General features: G+C 25.1%; 1 protein-coding gene across 3 annotated transcripts in view; it reads right to left on the reverse strand.

The window, feature by feature from the left end:
* The window catches only part of LOC111678598 (low-density lipoprotein receptor-related protein 2), a 225,643-nt gene that overhangs the window by 29,154 nt on the left and 173,220 nt on the right, over positions 1-23,269 (reverse strand). For all 3 annotated transcript variants that reach the window (XM_046947221.1, XM_046947220.1, XM_046947222.1), the window contains exons 3-4: positions 2,228-2,431; positions 2,003-2,134 (exon numbers count right to left, since the gene is read on the reverse strand). In XM_046947221.1, the coding sequence (XP_046803177.1) occupies positions 2,003-2,134; positions 2,228-2,431 (336 nt within the window). The remainder of the gene's footprint in view (positions 1-2,002; positions 2,135-2,227; positions 2,432-23,269) is intronic.

Genomic DNA, 23,269 nt, shown 5'->3' on the forward strand with positions numbered 1-23,269 from the left:
AAAGATTTCTTCATGTTTTGCTTTAAGCTTTTTAGAATAAATAATAAAAATATATATACAATATTAAAAAACTGTAAAATGTAGAAGGAATATCAGTTGGAAAAATCTTGGATAAAGGTTTTTCAATTGTTATACTTTATTTTACGTGCTGTTATTTAAATGTAACACCATTATTTACATACTTTTGCTTATTTTAAAGACATGTTAGAGGGACTGCATTTGTAATGAAAGAAAAAGTAGGAAAGTTGTTGAATAATACAAGAAAAAAGCTAAATTGGATTGTTTTAAAAAAAAATCGCAAAGAAACAGTTTTAAACAGCTTTACTTAAGTCGTTATCGATAGAAACATGACATTTACATTTTACAATTAAAAAAAATAGAAATATCTTTTGTTAGTTTTATTTTTAAATTAAGATAAATTGTTTTAAAATTATGCCATACTCATGTGTTCCTTGGTAAACAAATGTGTAACTAATGAAGCTTTCTTGTTAAATTTTGGCAACAAAATTAAATCAAAAACAGTCCTAATTGTAAATACATGTTTTTTAAAAAAAAAAACAATTGAAATAAAACACGATTTATACAACTTTTAAATAATAATAAAACAAGAAATTTATTAAGCACTTAATACAAAATGTACTGCAATAAGGGTGTTGTTTTTAATACCATGAAATATGTATTTCTTAAATAAGAATTCATTGGAAATGACAGCCACATAAACAAAAAGAAGTATTGCCACCTTTAAAGGTTTTAAGAAAATTGAATGTAATAAAGTTTATAGCAAACAAACAACCTTTACAAAACTTTATATGTTGTTGAGAGCAGCACGTAATAAGAAAACATTTTTGCAGTCATTAAACAATAATAAATTTCCAAAGAAATTAACCCCTTTTTATATGTTTGCCATAAGCACAATCAATAAAGGCGACTTTAAAGGAAAATGGAATTAAGTTGAAAGTTATTAAAGTTGAGAAAGAAAAACTTTTTCTTTAATTAATTTTTTTATTAAGTATTGGTAAATTTATTACATATCAAATGCAAAAGAGAACTTAGAGAGAAAAAAAGAAAATATATATTTTTCTCGCGACTTAGTTGTTAAAGTAAAAATTTAACAGAAAATGAAAAATTTCGCGATTTGGATCTTATTGTGAGAGAACCTGCAGCGCTATGTTAGAAATAATTCATCTCAATATCCTTGTGAGTTTTGAAAAATTCTCAGGTGATATTTTTGTATATAATAGTCAGTCCTCGTCCAATTATTTAAAATGGTTTAGTATTTTTGTCAATATCTATTTATTGAAAACCTTCTATGCGTTTTGTTTATTTTGCTTTAATAATTGTTAATTATACGCCCCTTAGCACGATGAACTTCACTTGTACAATTTTTCATATACATATATATGTAGCACACTTTTAGGTTTTTTTGTTGAACTATTTCAAGTTGTTTGCAAGAATAAGAAATTTTCCCCTTTTATTGTGAAAAAAGTTCTTTATGCTTTAGGCAAATAAGCCGAAGACAAGTTCTTTTTCATGGACTCTCGGTTTAGTATGGAGTATTTATACAAATCTCATTTATTGAGTGTATATGTATGTGAGAAGAGTCGTACAAATCAACTTATTATCGATATTCGGAAGAATCTGCGATGCCCGAACTTTTCCCATTATTATAATGATTTCACTCTTATCAGTCTTCAAATCAACATTATCTCCTCCTGATTTGGATTTAACCATAACCATAACAACACCTCTGCAAAAACAAGAAATATTTCCAAACTCAAGAGGTGGACCACTGGTTCGCACGGTATAGATATGACAAAATTTTGTTTTGTTTTAAAAATACCTTTTGGCAAAACATTTTATATAAAAAAAAAATTTTTGTCTTAAATATTTTTAATTTATTACTTATGTTCAAGATTCTTTTTTATTTAAAAACTTTTTAAATAAAAATTAATATGATTTATGTATGAAACAAAATAAAAAATAAACAAAGAGTCACACTTACTGCACTGTGCCTCATCCGATTTGTCTTCACAATCTTCTGTCATATCACAACGAAAATGCGGTGGTATACAATAAGTTTTATTAAATACATATTGGCCGCAATTTATTTGACCCGGCTCACATTCAGGGGGTGCTGCAGAATAAAACAAATAAAATGTGAAAGAGTTTTTTTTTTATTTCGTTTGTTTTACAAGACATTAATCAAACATTTATGTTTGAAACTTACGACATGATTGCTGTTCATCTTCACCACCCTCGCAATCTTTTTGATAATTACACACCCATAGTGAGGTAATGCATTTACCATCATTGCAACGAAATTGTCCCGGAGAACATGGCACATTTGGTGTGGCTATGGAACTTATAATACCGCCATGTACAACACCGCTACTATCACCAAAACCAATACGGCCACCATCAGTTAAACCACCTGAAATGGAAAAAAAATGAAAATTTAAACAATTAATAATACAAAAGTTAAAATTAAATTTAAATTTAATTCTATTCTTTTTAAGGTTTTAATAAATATATATTTTTTTAAATTTAAGATTTTTTTAACAGCAAGGCTGTTACTGGAAAGCAGTCAGTTTCTTATATATTAAATATTTTGATAAATTAAAATGTAAATGTATATGACTTTTTAAGCAATACAAAATATCCCTTCAACAAATATAAATTCATGTGTATTGTAGTAAATATGAATGTAAAGGAACTCTTAGCTTGCCAGCAGTTTCTTAAGGTGACAAGGAGTATTCACTTTACAATTTGTTTAAATATTTGTTTTAAATGTTACATGCTAAGTATGTTATGCAATTAAGAGCAATTAATCTAGCAGTATGTTATTAGCTTAATGTTAATCTATTACCCAGTCAACTGTGCATTAGTAATCCACATATATTATTATTTCGAGATATCTACTCCGAACTGCAGGGTGTAACACCGTGTGGAATACAAATAACATTCAACAATTTTTTTGTTTGTTTCCTACTCACACTGCTGCTGTTTTTCTCACTGCTGCTGTTATTATTATTGTTGTTGACGATTGCAACCACTGTTGAATCATTGGGGAGCCCTCATAACAGACAATACAATAATACAACAGCAACAACAAAAACTTTGACAACAAAACAAAAAAAAATCACTCTACCACGAGAATAACAGCAACAAATACAAAAACCAAAAAAAGTATAAAAACAGAGGGAAAAATTCAAAACAATCACAGTTAAATGTACAACAACAAAACACATACAAACATAAAATGAAAGCATATAAAATACAACAAATATACATATGTGTATGTTTGTAACTGCTTGTGATTTAAAGTATTTGAATTTTTAATTTGAGTTTTAAATAAATAACTTTAAATCAATGAAAATGAAAAATAAACTCAGATTGACAGATTTAAAATTGCTCTAGCTCTCAAAGGCAAATTATGCTATTAATGAAATTTTAGAGAAAAATAATGTTTTGTTTAACTCTTCGCAATTTAAAATTGAGAAAAGTTTACTGATTTGTAAAAAATTGTTTTGACTAATCACAATTTCGAAATTAAAAGTAATTACTTACTAAAGTAAAATTTTAAAGGGGTATGAAATGGTAAAATTTGTGTCATTATGGGTATAATAGAAAGTTAATGGCCCCTTTCATACCAAATCTATCAAACCTTATCTAAACTTATATATCTCTGGCTTAAATAAAACCAAAAAAAGTTAATATCCAGTTTGAATCTGGTATCGTATCCATAGGTTTAGTTAGTTAGTTAGTTAGTTTGAAAGGAGGATGTATACATATCAAATCCGAAGAAATACACCTAGGCTTCTATTGGGCCTGTTGTGCGCTCCTTAGCCAGTGCCACGGATGGGAATCGAACCCACCACCTCCGGTCTACCAGACTAGAACCACAAACCTACCGGTGGCCACCTAACCTACCGGAGGCCACATAGGTTTAGAAACTCTGTGTTCTTTTCTACATTGGAGACTTTATAACGGCACAAATCATAAATATTTTGGAATTTTCTTATGTTGAATTTGTCACTCTTAAACGTATATTCTTACTTTTGCTTCACAACTTAGTCTTTTTATGCGAATCGTGGACAAATAATTTATTTTCTAAAGGAGTTTTTTTAAGAAAGCTAACGAGGCCCGATCATCAACGGCAAGGTCATCAACGCAAGTATAAAACTTTCTGGTACCACGATTTGTTGACATACGAGTATATTAAAAATAACTAAAAGGTCAACAAATTTCGGGAGGTTCAGTTATATGGGGACTACTTGAAATAATGAACTGATCCTTACAAAAGAAGATCGTGTACAAAAAATTCAATTAAATTGAATTAGTTTGATTACAAGGTTTTAGGTTGTATTGGTTGATACGTGAAATAATTTATTCCAAATTTCATTAAATTATCTTCAAAGTTGCGACCTGTAGTTTGATTACATTAGGTAGGACGGACAGACATACGAACAAAGCTAAGTCGACCTAAAAATTATACCCTGTACCACTAATATATTGGAGGGTATAAAAATTAGGCACTCAAACACTTAGCTAAACATATTCTCTACCGTAGAGTGTAAAAAAATAAAACAATAAAAAGACCCACTTTTGTTTTTTGTTTTTTATAAAAACCACAATATAAAAGCTGTAAAAAATGTCAACAATAAAACAAAAATTTATATCCCCATAGGAGCGTATTGTCTGATAACTTTCTTTGTGTCTATCACATAAATTTTAATATTTTCATTCCTTTTTTGTTGAAGAGATTTAAAGACAATTTTTAAAGAAGGATTTAATAATGCTAAGAAGTGTTGGATATGTACATATGTATATAAAAGATGTTCTATTTAATACTTTAACTTTAATATTTTTTTATTGTTAAAAAAATTAAGAAATTTACATAGAGAGGCATAATGGGATTTTGACAAAAAAGTCATTTCAAATTTGTTGTTTATGTTAGATATTAAGAATTAAGATCGAGAAGAACCTAAAAGAACAAAATTCACCTATGTTATGAAAAGTTATATATGAAAATTATACAACTTAATAACATTTCTTTACTTTGTGAGCATAATTTATTTTTTAGTATTATCATTCAAACATTTCATTTACTAAAAAAATCTACAATTGACTTTGGAGCGAAAAAGGGTTAAGCCTGATTAGCAATTACGCAGCAAAAACATACATTGAAAAGTAATCAGCTAAAAAAGCTAAAAACGTTTTTCATTATTTATTTATTATCTTTTTAACTTATTATTTTAACACGATGAATGCATTGGAATCAAGTACTTACTACGCTCGCTTATAAATCACTACTTATATAAGTATTTACAAATAAGCAATTAAAAAGTTATTATGTTTTATATAGACCTATTATTCTTGTTCGCTAAATATAATTAAAAAGCTTACTTTTCTGATTATATGTTATTATAATTATAATACTACGTAAAAGTAATGCAGACGATATGTAGTAGTCATTGAAAAGTAAGTTGTTATGTAAGTGCAAACCATTAGCTAAACAATTTCTAATTTTTTTTTTGCTATAATGAGGGTAATTGTTCTTTGTAATTATTTAGTAATGTATACATTTCTATTAAGTGCACAATACAGTTTTTGTGCCCTTTTGTTAAACTAACAATAGATCGCCTTAAGACAAATATTTTAATGAGTTCTTTTAGTTCTTTTCCTAGAAAATATGTTTTTTTGTTATTTTCTAAAATAAAATTTTTGTCCTCCTTTTAAAATATTGTTTTGTATTTTTTCAGCATTTCGGGAAATTGTCTAGTTTAAGGTTTTGTTTTCATTTATTTTCCCTCATTTAGGTTTTTTCGCTTTTGTTTATTTACTCTTTTTTTGTGGATATATCTGGTGGTTTTTTCATTTACTTCTTGTTGTTGTTTTTTTTGAGGTGAGCTAATGGCAACCTTGGCTCTTTACCGTTAACAAAGATTTATTGTTTTCATATTATTTCATGTCATTGTTGATTTTAACGGTTGGCATCATTTGCTTTTGTTTGTTTAAAACTTGTTATAGAGTACTGTTAAGGAGAGTTTGTTGTAATTCCTATTTTCCTTTTTCTTTAATTTTTTTGCGGTAGTTTTGAATTATGTTTTCGAGGACAGTAAAGAAGAATTTGTTTTTTCTCTCCTTCTCACTTCTTTTTTTTATTTATTCTGAGGTTATTGATTTCCAATAAAGAAAAAAATCATGTAAAAATTACAAACATTGATATTATGTAAAAGGGTATATAAGATTCTTTATAACCTAAATAAAAGTTAAGAGAAAATCTAATTTGTTTTCGTTTGTCTTTAAAGTTAACGGTTTTTGCTTTGTAATGGTTTTTTGTTTAAGAAAATCCTGCTATGTCTTTGACTTCTTCCTTGATGGATTTTTACCATTTTGACTTTAAACATCATGATACAAACATTTTCCCTTCATCGTTTACAACTTTTGTAGGTCAAACGGAAATTATATTTTGATTCGTTTTCGTTTCTATCTTTATTTGTTGCAGTTTTTTTGTTTGTTTCTTATTCTCTAAGGACACATTTTTGTTCTTTTTATTTATGTTTTTTTTTGCATTTATTCTATTGTTAAATTCTGGCAATAATAAATAAAATGTAAAAAAATAATAAAAATCAGTGTCATGAGACATCATTATTTTTGTTGATTGATGATTTTTTTATATTTATCCATAAATTGTTGTTATTGCTATTGTTTATATTATATGTTATTTGTGGTATTTGTTTGTAAAATAAAAATAAATATTTTTATTAGGAGGATCTTTTAAATAAGCTACAGTTTTTCAGTATTTAATTTTTGTGGCAAAATAAACAAAGACTTTTTATTAGTTAACTAACTGCTATAAGCCCTTCAATTATTTTTTTTAAAGAAACCAAACAACCCTTTACTTGAGTTATGAAGTTGGGTCTCAATGTGAAGTAATTTCACAATTGTTTGAAAACCCTTTAGAACTTTTGTTCGAAGCAACACTATTGTTTATAAATTATTATTAAAATATTTATACACATGTATTTGTGTGTTTTTTGTTCTTTGTTGTAAAAACATTAATATTAGTAGTGTAGTGACAATGTAGTTGCGGCATTTTTATATTTCCAAATGTTGTAATTTTATTAAAAAAAAAATGTCATAATAAAAATGATTTATATAAACGTTGGAAATTATCATTGCGACAGATGGATTCATTATTATTTAAATAAAAGGCAATTTATTTTGTTTGAATATGAAATTTATATGGCAGGTAAAGTAGTAGTAAATTCAAAATAATAGTAGAATAATGCAGTTGCAGTTGCTGTTACACAAACATTTCAGATATGCTATGGAAAGTGTCTCTCAAGGACAGCAGGAGATCCAGCTCCAGCGTTTTTTTTTAATATATACTTCATTTCTTTTTTCCCATTTTTATATTTTGTATGAAATATTCTCAGTTTCGGTGTTCAAATGTCCCCCGTGGATCTGCGCCTGATCAAGGAGCTTTCTTATGGAACCAATATGTTATATATATTATTTTTATCCTTTGATCCAGCGCACCAAACCATGACGTCAGAACACAAATTTTGAAAAATAGAATCATACTTTACTTTTCGGAGGGAATATCAGCAACTTCTTAGGACCACCCTAATTTCACAATTTATTCATTAAAATTAAACAGAATTTTTAAATAAAATTTCGTTTTATTTTCTTTATCAAATCGTTTAACTGCGACAAACTCAATAAACAGTATTTTGATATAATTTTTCAAATTATAACATTATTAATATGAAATAAATGAAATTTACTTATGAAAACTAATGAACATTTATAACAAATTAAAAACAGTTTATTTAATATCTTTTAATTTAATTCAAATTGTGCATTTAAAATAATATAATTTTTTCAGCTTTAAACAAATATTTTTTTTTATTTTTCAAAAATTTACCTAACGTATACGTATTAATCTGCTTAAATAATACTCATACGCAGTGTATACCCTACCTATCTCATTTGTACTCATAGCATCAACATTTGTTTTACACAGCATATCGTACACAAAGGTATACTTGTTTTAATTTGTCTTTAGGGTCTAATTTAATATATATTTTTTTCCTTATTTCTTTTTTATTCACTCATTCGCTCATTATGACAAAAGTGATGAGTTTGTTAACAAACACATTTTCTGGAAACTTGATACTCCATTTTATGTTTTGTTTTTGATGTTGTATCACATTTGTAGCAGAGCGAATAGAATATTGTATGTTGCATTAATTTAGGTATTACTTATATTCAAAAAAGAAACTAATATGACAAAACGTGGTTGTAAACAATAAATAAGCCGAATTATATATACCCTTCATTATTGTATATTTGAAAAATTTTTAAACATTTTAAATCCATAACTTTTTAGTAAATAAAAAATTCATTTTTTAAATGGAATGAAAAAGAACCAATAGAGATTTTTATTTCGAAGTTATAAAAACTCTCACAAAAATTATTTGACAGACAGACGCATTTAACAAATAGTGTTACAATGTCCTTATACTTTAATATGAAAATTCTCCAAATGTTATTCACTGTCAGTCGTTAGAGCGACTTATGCTGTAGCTCTATAGAAATTTATGATTTACTCATAGAGTAATCCCGATTTACCTATTGAATCTATCACTTAACCACCGACTGTCCAGGTGACTAGCAATTTGGTTGTCACCCCATATATTAAGAATAAACAGACACAAAGTCTAAGTATGTTGTTAAGTGTCCACTCTCTTGCTTACAAAGGGGACACTTAAGTGATGATTATCTTAATCCTCTTTTAGAAAGACTACATCCGTGACGAAAGAAAAATTAAAGCCAACCAGGTGGTAGATGTTAGTAAAAATCTTTGTATTTTTCGGATACATCTTTGTCGAATTGCTGGGAGGTATAAGAGAACATAAACACACAAATTAGGCTAAATATATGTATGTGTGTCAAATTCCTTTATGAAAAGAAAATTGTAAATTTTAATTAAATCATGTTTAAGAATAAATATTTATTCAAAAAGAACATCAAAGTTATGCCAGCTTAATTGAAGGGGCCGCATATGCTACAGTCCTGTATAAACAAATACAGCAGAATCATTATTCAACATTTTATAAATGTATATTATGACATTTGAAGCAAACACGTTTTTTGTATATAAAATAGCGTTATTTTTAATTAATCAATGTAGACAATTTGTCAAAAGGATTTTCATGATTAAGTTAAAAAAAAAACTGTAAAAAAATAATTTGGTTGAATGTAAAACTATTTTGTTGTTAATTAATTAAATTAACATTGACACATAGTACTCAATTTTGGTAATTAGGTTAAAACTCTTTTTTTAAAGAAAGAAAGATGGAATCAACAAAAAAATCCAATTATTTTTGTTAAAACAATCTTTTAACTGCCGTTTCACACAGGGAAACTTTTTTTTGGGAAACTTTTGATTTTTGTGCGTGAGGGAAAGAGAAAGCAATATCAACCATCTTTTTCTCTTACATACATAATAAAAAGTTTCAAAAAAGATTTCCCTGTGTGAACCGGCACTAAGAGAATCTTTAAATTTAACAAAAAAAGCCCTTAAATGATATTGGTGGAAGTAACACATATTTTCTTATCTATTCTATTTGTCTTTGAAAATATTTCAATATACTATTTATTTAGCTTTATTACACAATTCTCTCAACTAAATCATATTTATTACCATAAATTTAGTTTATTGTCTATTTTTCTGCGACACATTTTTTTCTATTCCAACTATTATTACAACTATTTATTTTTGCATGAACCAGTAAAGAAGTCATTAGAAAACCATTAAAACTCCATCCGTATTGCCCAATGGCAATGTTTTATATCAACAAAACGGAAAATAAAATGCAGGGATAACTTATAAATGAAAGAAAATATACGTCCGGAAAATAAACAGAGAAATAAGAAAATGTTGTATAACAATCGCTATCATCATTATAACAAAAAAGATTTTAGTATATAAAGTTGAAGGAATAGAGATAATGAGGGAGAAAATTGGCATACCTTTTTTTAGTTATAAAGATAAAATAAATAAAATTGTTTTAAATTGGCTTTTTTGGGAGATTTTTTTTAGAGATTTTGAAAAAAAAACGTAAAATATTTTCAGAAGTTTTAATTAGAAAATATATATATTTTCTTTTAAGGAGATAATGTTTATGTAAAATTTCGAAAAATTTTCTTCTCCTACGGAATTTTGCCACAAATTTCTATTTAATGAGAAAATTGTTTGTTATATTTCGTTAATAGGAAATTGTCGATTAATATCTCTTCTTCTATTGCATATTTTCGATAAATTTTTAAAATACACATTAACTATTATGGTAAATTTTCCTTTAATTTCGACAAATTTATATTAATTTCGATTCCTTTTATTCACAACTTTTTTATGGAATATTTTTGATAATTTACCTTGCAAAAGATTTCTTTTAATTCTGATTTTTATAAGAATTTTTTCATCATCCTTATAGGATTTTATAGTAAATTTTCTTTCTTGTAATATTTGGCTTGCAAAATTTTCTTATTTAAACAAATTTTCATAAATAATTTTTTTAAAACTCTCCTTTTCTAGAAATTTTTAATATTTTTTTAAGAGAGATTTTCCATAAATTCTATTTTAATAGAACTTTTTTTATAAATTTACATTTTTTGGTATTTTTTGCTAATTCATAAACTGAAATTTTTATAAATTTACCTTTTTTGGTATTTTTTGCTAATTCATAAACTGAAATTTAATTTTTGAAAAATATCTTTATTAGGGATTTTTTATATATTTGTTATTATCTTTTTCTAAAGATTTTTTTCATAACTTATAGTTTTAAACAACATTTTCATAAATTTCGTTTTTGTGGGAAGATTTTGATAAATTTTCTTTTATGAAAATTTTTGATTGTTAAAAAGTTTTTTTATTTAATTTTGAGAAAAGTATTTTTCAGATTGTTATGAAAGTTCCCTTTTTCCATTTTTGATAAATTTTCTTTTCATAGGAAATTTTCCTACATTCATCAGGATTTTTGATAAAAAAAATTTTAGAATGTTCCACTATTCATTATACACATATTTTACGTTAACCAAAGTTTCTATTTATTAAATGAGGGGGTTAATTATTTATAAATTACTCTTTTCTTAAGATTTTTGATATATTTATTTTTTTTAAGATAATTATCCATAAATTTTTAATAAAACACCATTAAATGGCAATTTTTTTAATTTACCCTTTTGGTCTTTATATTGTATAATTTTGATTTTGTTACATTTTATAGAATTTTCGATAAAAATCCGTTTATAAAAAGTTTCTTTTAATTATGAAATTTTTTATAAAAATATTTTAAAGAAGTTTTCATACCCAGCAAAAACTGGGTAATGAATTTCAATTGTAATTACTTATATAACAACATACTTTTCAATGACTACTACTATATAGGATCTGGAATACATAGAAGTACTCAAATAAGGTCTTACTAATAATGTGTTATATAAATGCTTTCTAATTCATTTGTCATCTTCCCAGTGAAGATACAGATGCTGTATGTGTTTATTCATGTGATTTACAACGACAACTTTTCCAATTACTTGTAATCGTTTGTGGTAAGTACTTGCCTCCAATGACACCATCGTTTTAAAATAATGACTTAAAATGTTATTGTATTATTAAATTTTCGCATTCTAACTTCTTACAAGGTAATAAAAGTGTTTACTGTGTATACTTATTAAATTTATTTTATATAAAATTTTTTCAATAAAAAGATTTAAAATCAAGCTTTAAAAGTAAAAAGACGTTTTGAGTAAAAATCTGCGATTAACTTTGTTGTATGTGATTTCGTAGTTTTAAATGTTAAATATCCAAGAAATCCTACAAAATTCATATGATTTTTCAAAGTTCCACTATTAAAACCACTCCCATTGGCATCCGCTTGTTTTTCAACTACCAATCTATCTTTCTATTATTTGCTGTTTTACATTTTTCTTTAAATTGACAGCTTTTGGTTTTGGTTGGTGAATAAATGTACAATTGAATGGATGGATCAGTGAATACAGTTAAAACTTTTGCAAAGAACATAAACTACTTCAATACATTGCATATTTACATACATACATATGTATAAACATATTACAAAATTAGGATGGTACCAAAAATACTAAGTATCTAAATATTGAAAGAAAACAAAGGACATTATTGTTTTGATATTTCTCAAAATTATAACAATTAAATTCTAATAATTTTGTTATTGCTCAGTTATATTTAAATATTGACAATATTTTTTCGCGTCAATCCTAATGTTTGAGTGCGTGTTCTCCTACATAGGGAGTTTGCAACTGCATGTATTATTCATACATAAATAAATATATTCAATATTGAAGTTTTTCTTTGAGTTAAAATACAAAAATATAAAACCTAAAGGAAGGTTGGCAAAGTATTTTTTCCAATAGTCTGTCTTTAACCACATTGATTCAGGGCAATACAACCACATTTTATTTTAAAGTCGTTTTTGGTTAAAAAATATAACAATTTAATATTAATTAGTTTTTCTCTTGTTTTTTTTTGCTTCTTAACAATATTTTTTTAACAACTAAATTAATTTTTAAAATATTTAATTAATAATTTATTAAATATTTGTTTATTAAGGCAAACAAATAAACAATACTATATGCTTAAATTATAAATCATATATTTTGTATTAAAAACCTAGTATTTTATTAATTTCCCCTTGTGCTTATTATTTGGATTTTATGGTGTAAATTGTTTTATTGTGTTTAAAAAAAATTATATTAATATAATTTAATATGCAAATTTTTTGCTATTAAACGTTTATAGTTATTAATTATTCACAATTTTTTTGTTGTTTGTTGATTCACTTGTGTAATGTTTTTATTTAAAAATATTAATACAAAAGTATACATTTATTTAATTATTAACAATAATTACAATGCTGATAAAATTTTGTTTGGATTAAACACTTATTCGAGAAGAATAACAAAAAATTTTCTATAAAATTAATGGAGAATTTTCCATAAAAAGGAGATTTAAAAAATCCTAGAAAACTTAATTTTCTCAAAGTTTCCTATAAATTCGCATAAATTTGCCATTTTATATATAAAAATATGTTTAGAATTTCTTTTTTAAATAGAAAATAAATTTACAGAAAATTTTCTATAAAATGGAAATTTGAGAAAAAATTTGATACAATAGAGAAATTTCAAAAAATGTTGCTATAAAAGGAAATGTATAAAAAAATTCCTTTAAAAAAAGAAAATTTACAAAAAAAAAAAAAGGAAAAATATCATATTAAAAGGAACTTTGTCGAAAATTACGCATAAAAAGGAAATTTTTGGAAAATATATCAAAAATTCTATAAGGTAAATTTTTCAAAATTTTTTTCTTGTAGAAAAGAACATTTTTTAGATATTCCAAAAAGAGAAATTTATCAACAACTTCATAAAAAAGAAAATTTATTGAAAATTTTCTACAAAAAAGGTCACTTTTACAAAACTTCATATAATTCCTTCAATCGAATATTTTATAGAAAAAGGAAATTTATGAATCACTTTGTATAATTGCTATGAAAAGAAAATTTATCAATAGTTTCATATAATTGTCAAAAACTTCCTAAAAAATAAGAAATTATAAAAAAATTCCCAAAAAAATAAAATTCAGAAATTTTTTAAAAAAAAGGAAATTTACCAATATTTTTTTTTTATAAAAAAGAAACTTTATCAAAAATTCATATAAACAAGATTTTAGGAAAATTTTATACAAAAAGGAAATTTATAGACCGTGTCATATAAAAAATTAAGAGAATTTATCAAACATTTTTTTTTACAAAAAATGAAACCTATCGAAAATTACATATAAAATAAAATTTTTAGAAAATATTTTAAAAATTGCATTTATCAAAAATCTTAGAAAATTTACATAAAAGAAGAAGCAAAAATATTCCACAAAAATGTATTTCATTGAAAATATTCTATAAAAAGGAAGTTTCCAAAAAAATTACTTTTGAAGAATATTTGGAGATTAATTAAAAAATCTCTCTAAAAAGAAATTTATTAAATATTTTCTATACAAAAATGTGCTGGAACTAGAAAAATAGGTTGTTGGAGGGGGGATAGAGGAAGTAGTGTCTATGGACATTTGATTTAAACCTTTTCACATCGAAAGTGGAGGGGAATTCTTCTGCAGGAAGTTTGTTCCACATACGAACAGTTCCACTGAAGAATGAATTTTCCCTGTAATGTGTTGTGCGGTCCACTGGCCAATCGATGACAAATGCGTGTGTTCTTGAAGACAGTCGTGTGCTACGTAAAAATATATGGATATCGGAAACGAGTTCACTAATTTCAGAGGAACACATTTAATAGATACTATATCTATAGAACAGTGGAATACTCCTCACAATGCGACGGTGCTCCAGAGATTCACCGATAAGTACCTTTGCCCTCTCTTGTACAAAGCTTCCTTAAAAACGAAGAAGGAGGTAAGTTTTTATTTTATAAAACAAAACTTTCGTTGAAGTAAAAAATTTTTACGAAGAAAACTGAAAAATTTTTAGAAATTTTAAATTTTTTCAAATTTTTTTAAAAGGTTTTCATTTTATTTTATAAAATTAGCGAGTTAGAAAATATTTCCTTTAAAACTAAAATTTTGTAAAAAAATTTCTGATAAGAGCAATGTAGTTTGTCTAAGTACCATATATGTAACAAAAATTTTAAATTTTTTTGAACGTTTTTCGTTTTATTTTATTAAATTAGGGAGTTAGAAAAAATTTCCTTTAAAACTAAAAATTGTCAAAAATTTCATTATAAGAACAATGTAGTTTATCTAAGTACCATATATGTAAGACAAATTTTCTTAAATATTCATATGTATGTACGTTTTTGTACTTTTTATACATATACAGAATTCTGTTTAAAATACTCTGCTGTAAAAATTCTTTGCATACTTTAAGGATGAACTAAAATTAAAATAAATCATATAACACTATAGAAACACACTAAAAAAGTGTATGTTTTGTCCAAACAAACATATTGTAATAATTTATAGCCATTTTAAACTTTATCCGATTAAAAAGGAGAAGAAGGCAAAAAAAAAAAAAACACCAACTACTCTTGCATACCATATCGAACAACGCATATATATACATTTTCAAAAAATTTTATTTTCAAGAGTTTTTTTCCACTAAAAACCAAATGTTGCTAACAATCCCCACTATGCGTTTGTTTTGCATATAAATCACATTAAACAACATTGTAAAATGTTGCTCGTCTTTTCTTTTTTACGATTTTTCTATGATTTTTTTTTTAAATAAATTTATTACTGAGAAAAAATTAAAACAATTTCTAAATCAAATTGTTTATTTATTTTGTTGAAATGTTTTTGTTTTTATTTTTTTAATAATATAAATAAAACAATAATAAACGTTTTGAAATAAAATTCTATTTTACTATTAATTTTGTGCACAAATAAATATTTATTTATTTTGTTAGTTCTTAATGCAAAAAAATAAAAAAAACTTTTTATAAACTTATCTTTTCACATTTTAGATATTGAGTAAAATATTTATGATTTATTTTGTTGTTAACCATTGGCATCAACACAGACCACCCAGGGTTGTTGGTGTTTTGGTGTTTTTTATTTCATTTTTATTTTCTCTACTCTTTACAGCAAATGTCTATAAAATGTTTGATGATTCAATTCGGTCCTATTGACTATTTTTGTATGTAGTTTTTTTTAAGGACTACATATAATGATGATGATGATGTTGATTTCGTTTCAACTTTTAGTATTAGTTTTTTATATCTATGCTTGCACTATGGGTATTGTGTGTGTTATGTTATAAAAAGAATTATCAAAGTAACCACATTCTTGTTTTAAAAACTTTAACTGTTTATTTATCAAACAGCCTAAAAGTATGCCATGTAAAAAAAATGAATAGGCTTTTCTTAGAATTTTCTCGAATAAAATTAAAAATTTTCACAATATCAAAAAGGTTAATACAATTGTTTAACTTAAATAAATAAACCTTAATCTATTTAATTTTCTGAGATTTGTTGATAAAATTGATAAACACAATCTTATATCGAACTAAATAGATTGCAATAAACTAAAGTACATTTTACTTCACATGTATTTATCTAGTAAAATTTTTACATTCACAGAGAAAATAATTCATCATATAGTTGGTATATTCTATATAAATAAAAATAAACTTGTGTTATTTCCTTTTGCAATATTGTATGATCGATATAAAAAGGCCAATTTATAATTTATGGCCAAAACGTTTTTGAATTATGACGCTCATACAATTTTTATAAAGAAATCAAATATGGTCAGCATTTAAATAAAATGTTATTTATATATATTGAAGAGTTGTGCAATATAATAGGAATATTAAAATTGAAAAAAGAGAAGAAATTTTATTGTAAAAACAATAAATATAAAAATCTTACGAAAAAACTTGAATTTAAATCCTTTGCTAATTAAAAGGGATGTATTTAAAGAGAAGCAAAAAGTTGCTTGTAACATAAAATTATATTTGAAAGAATATTACTAAAGACAAAGAACTTATTGAAATATGATGTACTATAGGATGAAATAAAATATTAGAAATTTTGGCTACTTTTTGCATCAAAGACATGCTCAAAAATTTTCGAGAAAATTAAACAAATTTTTAAATTTGTTGTAACCTTTTAAATAATTTCCTTTACAAATTTAATTTTGATTTGTTGCAAATAAATTGCGTAAATCTTTCTCTGGTTTATTTCAACATTTTGTACTTTATGTTTATTTCTTAATTTTATTTGTTACGTTTCCCTAAGGAATAAATAATGAGCATGTTATACGTTGTACGGAACACAAACATTATTGTTGCCAGTTGTTTTTCTCTTCATTGCAGAAATTTTATATCCAAAACGTTTTTATCATTTTGTTTTTATTAAATTTCTTCCCTAACGTTGATGTACCCAGCAAAAGCTTATATTGAAGGAGTCAATGTATCTGAACAAGACAGGCTCCATTCCGTCTTTCTTCACGGACTATTGTACTATTGTAAACAGGGGTGAAGAAAAACGTCATTATAATGTTCCCTTTGTAAGTGAGAGAGTTTACATTTGTAAAACAAACTTCTGCTTAGTACTTACTTATCTAATTATATGTAAGTCATTATGAATGTACTCAAAAGTAATGTATACGATAAGTAGTAGTCATTGTAAAGTTAGTGTTTAGGTAAGAACATACCATTACCGAGTTTTTGCTGGGTTTGTAACTATGATGGGTGTTTTTTTTACATATTGGTCATAAAGTAAAAGTTAAATACTTCTTGTCTTTAAACAATTATTTCCAAGTCTTATCCATGTCTAACATTTCATCGTAGCTGTTGTACATTGTCAAAGTCACAGTAGTCGTCATCGTCATGAACCCCAGAACACAACAGAAATCATAAACAACATGACAATTGCTAAACGTGACAAAAATTTTTAATCAAAACAAATTAAATTCACAATTGATGATTCTTAGCTAAAACTTAAACAGCAGGCAAGAAACAAGTCAAATACTCGTAAAAATGTTTCAAATGAATTGTTGTTTTTTTTTATTTCTTCTAAGTTTCAAAGAGTCAAAGTACTTTAAAGTATTAAAAAATTATATTTCATAAACATTCAATAAAATGTTAAAAAAGTTATTACAAATAAATTCAAACAACTGAGCAATAAATTTAGAATGAGTTATAAGCCTTAAAATATGCTATACCATAACTGCTTTTGGTACTTAAATAAATTCTCTGACATAATTTTACAGGGTTACGACTTGCTTTGAATATTGTTGCATTTACTGTTTCCATTGATTTTATTTTGTCTGCAGACACCAGTCTATACAATAAACAATATGAAATATTAATGAAGCATAATATTTGCATACTTTTTGGCAGACTGATATTACTTAGCAAATAATAAAAAAAAAATGGAATATTAAATAGATAAATATTAATAAACATTGAAGAAAAATGAAATCAATAATAATTAGAATTTTAAAGTTATTGAAAAAATTTTATTAACAATTTTTAATTAAAAATATATTGAAAAAATAACTAAATTTGTTTAAACAAAGTAAATATAATGCAATGTACTAAGATATGTACAAAAAAACTGTTTGCATACTTAGAGGGATTCAATTACATTAAATTATTTTTATGTTACATTTTTGTTTTATAAATTATTTAAATGAAATTTTTGTTTAGAAAATTTAAACTAATTTAATTTTCGTAATTTTCAACAACATTTGTGGCTTTACACAGTGATTTAAAATAATGCTTTAGTTATAAAAATTCAGCATTAAATCATATATAAAAATATAAACAAGGATATTTTTGATAAATATTCTAATAATATAAAATTTTTCGAAAATTTCCATTTTTTAGAAAGTTTTTGCAAATATTTATATATAAGAAGTTTTGGAAAAATGTTCTTTTTTCAGATTTAAAAAATTATTCTTTAAAATTTATTTTAAGAGGAAATCTTTACAAAATTTGTTATAAAATTAAATCATCAAATCAAAGTGGAAAATTTATCATAAATTTTATGTAAAAAACCGGATATTAAATTTCCCATAAATAGAAATTTTGACATGTATATAAAATTTGATAAACTTTTTTTGTTCATTTTGTATTTTCATTATAAAAAAATGCTGCCAAAAAGTATGCAGTTTAATCTCTCATAAACATAAATACATGCATGTGTGCAACTTTAGTTGTATATATATATACTTCATTGTGTAAAATTTATTTTATTGTTTTGGTAGTGCGGAATGTCATACATATTTAAATGACAGTTTTTGTAATATAAACTTGTTAACTAAACAAAATGTCTGTTTTTGCATTTGCATTTAAGTAGATTTTCTTTTTTATTGCAACATACTGCTCATGTGTCTTCAATGTATTTATTGTATATTTTGTAGGATATATGAAAAAAGGAAAACTATAAGAAACTAGTAAAAAATAACAACTTTTTTTCAATGCAGATGCCTGAACAATTCCTTCGTTTAAAAAAAGAAGAGGCGAGACTTTAAAAAATGCTTTAAGGAAAAAGTGTTTCTTCTTACAAAAAAGCGTGAGCGTACATAAATATTATATATTCTACGATTTATATTCTAAATGTAGACTTCACTTTTGAAAAATATATTCAGCCTGTAAATAGGCAATATATATTTATAGTATTTTACAATAGCTATCAATTTATGTAAAACAATAGTTTAAAACACATGTTGCCTTATTTAAAAAAAAAAGAAACCTCAACACATTCACACCAGTTTGTTCGACATCTTAACGACACCCACCACTTTCATTTTATTCAATATAAAAACTTAAGATTGCAGTGTGCATATTGTATATTAAGCCATAACAATGTGTAACAACATGAAGTGACAGAACGAAAATAAATAATGGCGACAATTTAAAATTAAAAAAAAAAAAACGAACACTCAGTAATATACTTAAATGTATGAATATAAAAATGTTAACCCAGCAAACATAAAGTCAAAGTAAATGGAATTTTATCAGTTATTAAAAAAATTGCATTAAAATATTTCTCATTAAAACACAATTTTCTAAAATATTATAAAAACTACTTTAATTTCATATTATTTACAGGTATAAATGTTCGCTGGTCGTAGTTTACTTATACTTTAAGCATGTGCAAGTGCATGCTTCCACATACAACATTTATAATATTTACAACCATAACCAGTTAAAGATGCCACAAAAAGACATAAAATTTGCCAACAATCGCATGGATACGTGCAGTTTCTACATATATTTTCTATAATGGAGATGCAGAAAACACTTTAACACTGATAAAACAAATGACATATACATATGTGAGTTTGTGTGTGTGTAAATGGATGAGGTGTCACAAACGTTTTTACGGGTTTTTTACACTTTAAGAATTTAATTATTTAAAAAAGAAAACGAAAAATAATTTCTATATTTATATCCTATGCCACTATGGGGAGAGAGGGTATTATGCGTTTGTTTTGATGTTTGTAACACCTCGAAAAATTGGTGCTTTTTAGCTATGTTCATTTGTCCTCCCGCCTGTCTGTATGTCCTTTATATTTATAATTGTTTTATATTGGTAAATTTTGTAGAATTTTTATATAAAATGAAAACTCAAAAAAAAAAAACTTAAAAAAAGTGATTCTGTGATAGAAGGAGAATTTGATTCTGTGATAGAAGGAGAATTTTAATCACTCTATGCTTATAAAATTTATTGAAAATTTTGTACAAAAAAGAATTTCATAAAATTATTCTGCAAGAAAAGAGCATTTTATAAATATTTCCAAAAATTTGTTTTATTTAATTTAAAAAAATCTTATTATATTTGTTTGTCAAAAATTTTCTTAAACAAAAACAAGGCAAAAGAGCAATCGTTAAAAGAATTTTCATTGAAAAAGACAAATTTTTTCATCAGCAAAGAAAATCTTAAAATAAGGAAAAAACTCAAAAGGAAGTAGAGAGTGTATGACAAAAATATTCTTTGAAAGAAAATTCTATTTATTTTTTTGTTCGTTTTCTTGAAGCAGCAGCATTTTGCTAGTGTCATTGAGAATTTCCGTAGAATTTAAGAAAACGCTTTTGGTGGTTTTTTGTATTTTCGAATCAAAAGAGAAAATAATAAAAAAAAAAAAACGTTAATACTAAGGAAATGACAAAAAGTTAAACGCAAATACAAAGAATTTAAAAATCCTTTTTTTGAAATTAATTTTTTTTAAAAAGATTTTAAAGTTAAATAGAGAAAATATTTAATATTTTTGAAAATAAAAAGTTTCCAGTAAGTTTGATTGTGACCAAGCAAAAACTTGCGAATGACTTGCAATTGTAGCAATTTAAAATACTTTTTAATGAATACCATATATCGTATTGATTACATAGAAGTGCTTTATTCTAGTCTTATAAGTAATGTGTTCTATAAATACTTTCTAATTCATGAGTCAGCTTCTGCGTGAAAATATAGAAGCTGAAAATATTTATTTAACGGGATTTACAGTGACTGATTTTTCTAGTTACTTGTAAGCGATTGTAGTTATTATTAGCCTGCAATAGGAAAGTAACCCCTTACATGATAATGTAAGTTTTTGCTGTTGATTTTTCTATCGATATTTTAAACCCCTTAAATATCAAAATATTCATGCAATATTCATTTTATAAACTGTTTATGATGTGATTATGTAAATTTTGTTTGGATATTAAACATTTTTCAATATAATTTTAATTATGCTTATTTTACTAGCAACAAAACATTGTCTACTTTTAGGCAACATATTATATATAAAATATTGCCTAACATAAAAAAATGTTTAATACTTTAATTTTATAGCTCTTAAATGTTGTTTTTATTTTAATCCAGTTAATGTATAATACATATTTGAAAATGAGTGATAACAATTTTCATTTTAATTTTTTGTTAAAAAAAAGTGGTAAATAAATCTGTTACTGTCATTAAAGCACTTAAAACTTATAAAAGATATTGCCTAACAACTAGTAAATGTGTTACATTTCAAGCTTTCTGACACACATATCTAACAAATGCATAGCTTATAAATTGTGTCATTAGAACAGAAATCGTATTTAACTACAAAATAATAGCTTCACCACCCATAATGGGCCGACTTATGAAAATCACAAAGAGAGTTTTTGTTATAAAAGTCTACAGTAAAAGTAAGTGTATAATAATTTCACTTGGTAAAAAGTACAACCAAACACTCTAGACAAGACGACAAATGTAAAAACATTACAGCCTAACTAAGTACTAAAGAAAGTTTTGTTGAAAAACGTTTGCATACTTTAGGGCTGCATTAGTGGAAAATACTATTTACTAGTACTTTAAACTTGAAAAACAGTTCTTAAAGGAGTTGTTATATTTATTAAAGTAAAATTTTAAATTTTAAAAGCTTAACATTTTAAAGTCTTTAAATATGTTTTCGTTTTTTTTTGTTCAAACAAAAGTAAGAGTAAAAAATGTTCAGTTCTTTTCATGACACAATTGTTTTGTGCCAAGAAGGTTTTTTAATCTTGGATTTTTTTCACTTTTAGAAAATTTTCTTTAATAACAATGTCGTCGACAGCAACAATATACGATAAAAAGTAGAAAAATAAAAATAACAAAAATATTTCAAAATAAAATGCATCCTGTAACAAATGCGATTATGAAGCATGTGACATTCTGCTTATTTGCTGCTTGGTTACGGTTCGTTATAGTTTATTCACTATTTTTTTTTTATTATTTTTGCTCCTTATATGAGTTTTCTTATAATGTATAAGTTATTTGATATTACATCGAAGTTTTTTCAGAGGAAAAATGTATCCCATTTAAGGACGTTATTTCTAAAAGTAAACGAGAAGTTATATCACCCTCTTAATCTAGATTTGAAATATTGGTCCTGAAGTTTGAAAAAACAATATTTTCGGTCCTTTTTTAAACCGTCCTCGAAGACAGAAAGAAAGTTAAAATCACAAAAAATGGATGGCATACAATATTTTACAAATAAATTTGTCCTGTTATATCGTGTCAAAAAGCTAAATAAGTATCAGCTGTTATTAGTCACTTTGATCTGCAGGGTCTTCATAGAAGTGTATTCTAATGTTAATTTAATTTTTTATTTCTTGAAACAAGTAATTATCCGAAAAAGTTTAAAATTTTGTTCATTAAGGCGTTTTAAAAGTTTTTAATAACTCTATTTATAGAATAATGAAATTTGAATAAAATCGTTTAAGTGTAACTTTACGTTGCTCTATATCTGTTATCAGTTGATTTTTCCTTAATATCAACAGATTTGAGAAGTTTTCTGATGAAAAAATTTACTTTTTGAAACCGAGTTTTATATATGTTCCAGGACCAAATTTGGACTAATACATAGTTATTTGTAAACAATTTTTTGTGATACTAGTGTTAGTTAGTCAATTTTGGATGTTTAAATCATTTTTAAAAAGAGAACTTTGTATAGGGGCTAGGTGAAATGTAGTGAAATGTGTAGTATGTGTCAAACAACTTCGTATTATCTTTGAATCTGTCACCTGTTGCGTACGCACAAGATTTACAGATGGACTTACAGATGAAAGTACATAATATAATAGACTCACAAAGTGATTCTGAATCGGTTGGTGGATATAGGACCAACATTAGCACAAACGCATAAAAGTGATGTACTGTATAATCATATAAAACTCCTACATAATGTTATGTT

This window comes from Lucilia cuprina, chromosome 3 (genome assembly GCF_022045245.1).
Source record: "Lucilia cuprina isolate Lc7/37 chromosome 3, ASM2204524v1, whole genome shotgun sequence".
Taxonomy (NCBI): domain Eukaryota; kingdom Metazoa; phylum Arthropoda; class Insecta; order Diptera; family Calliphoridae; genus Lucilia; species Lucilia cuprina.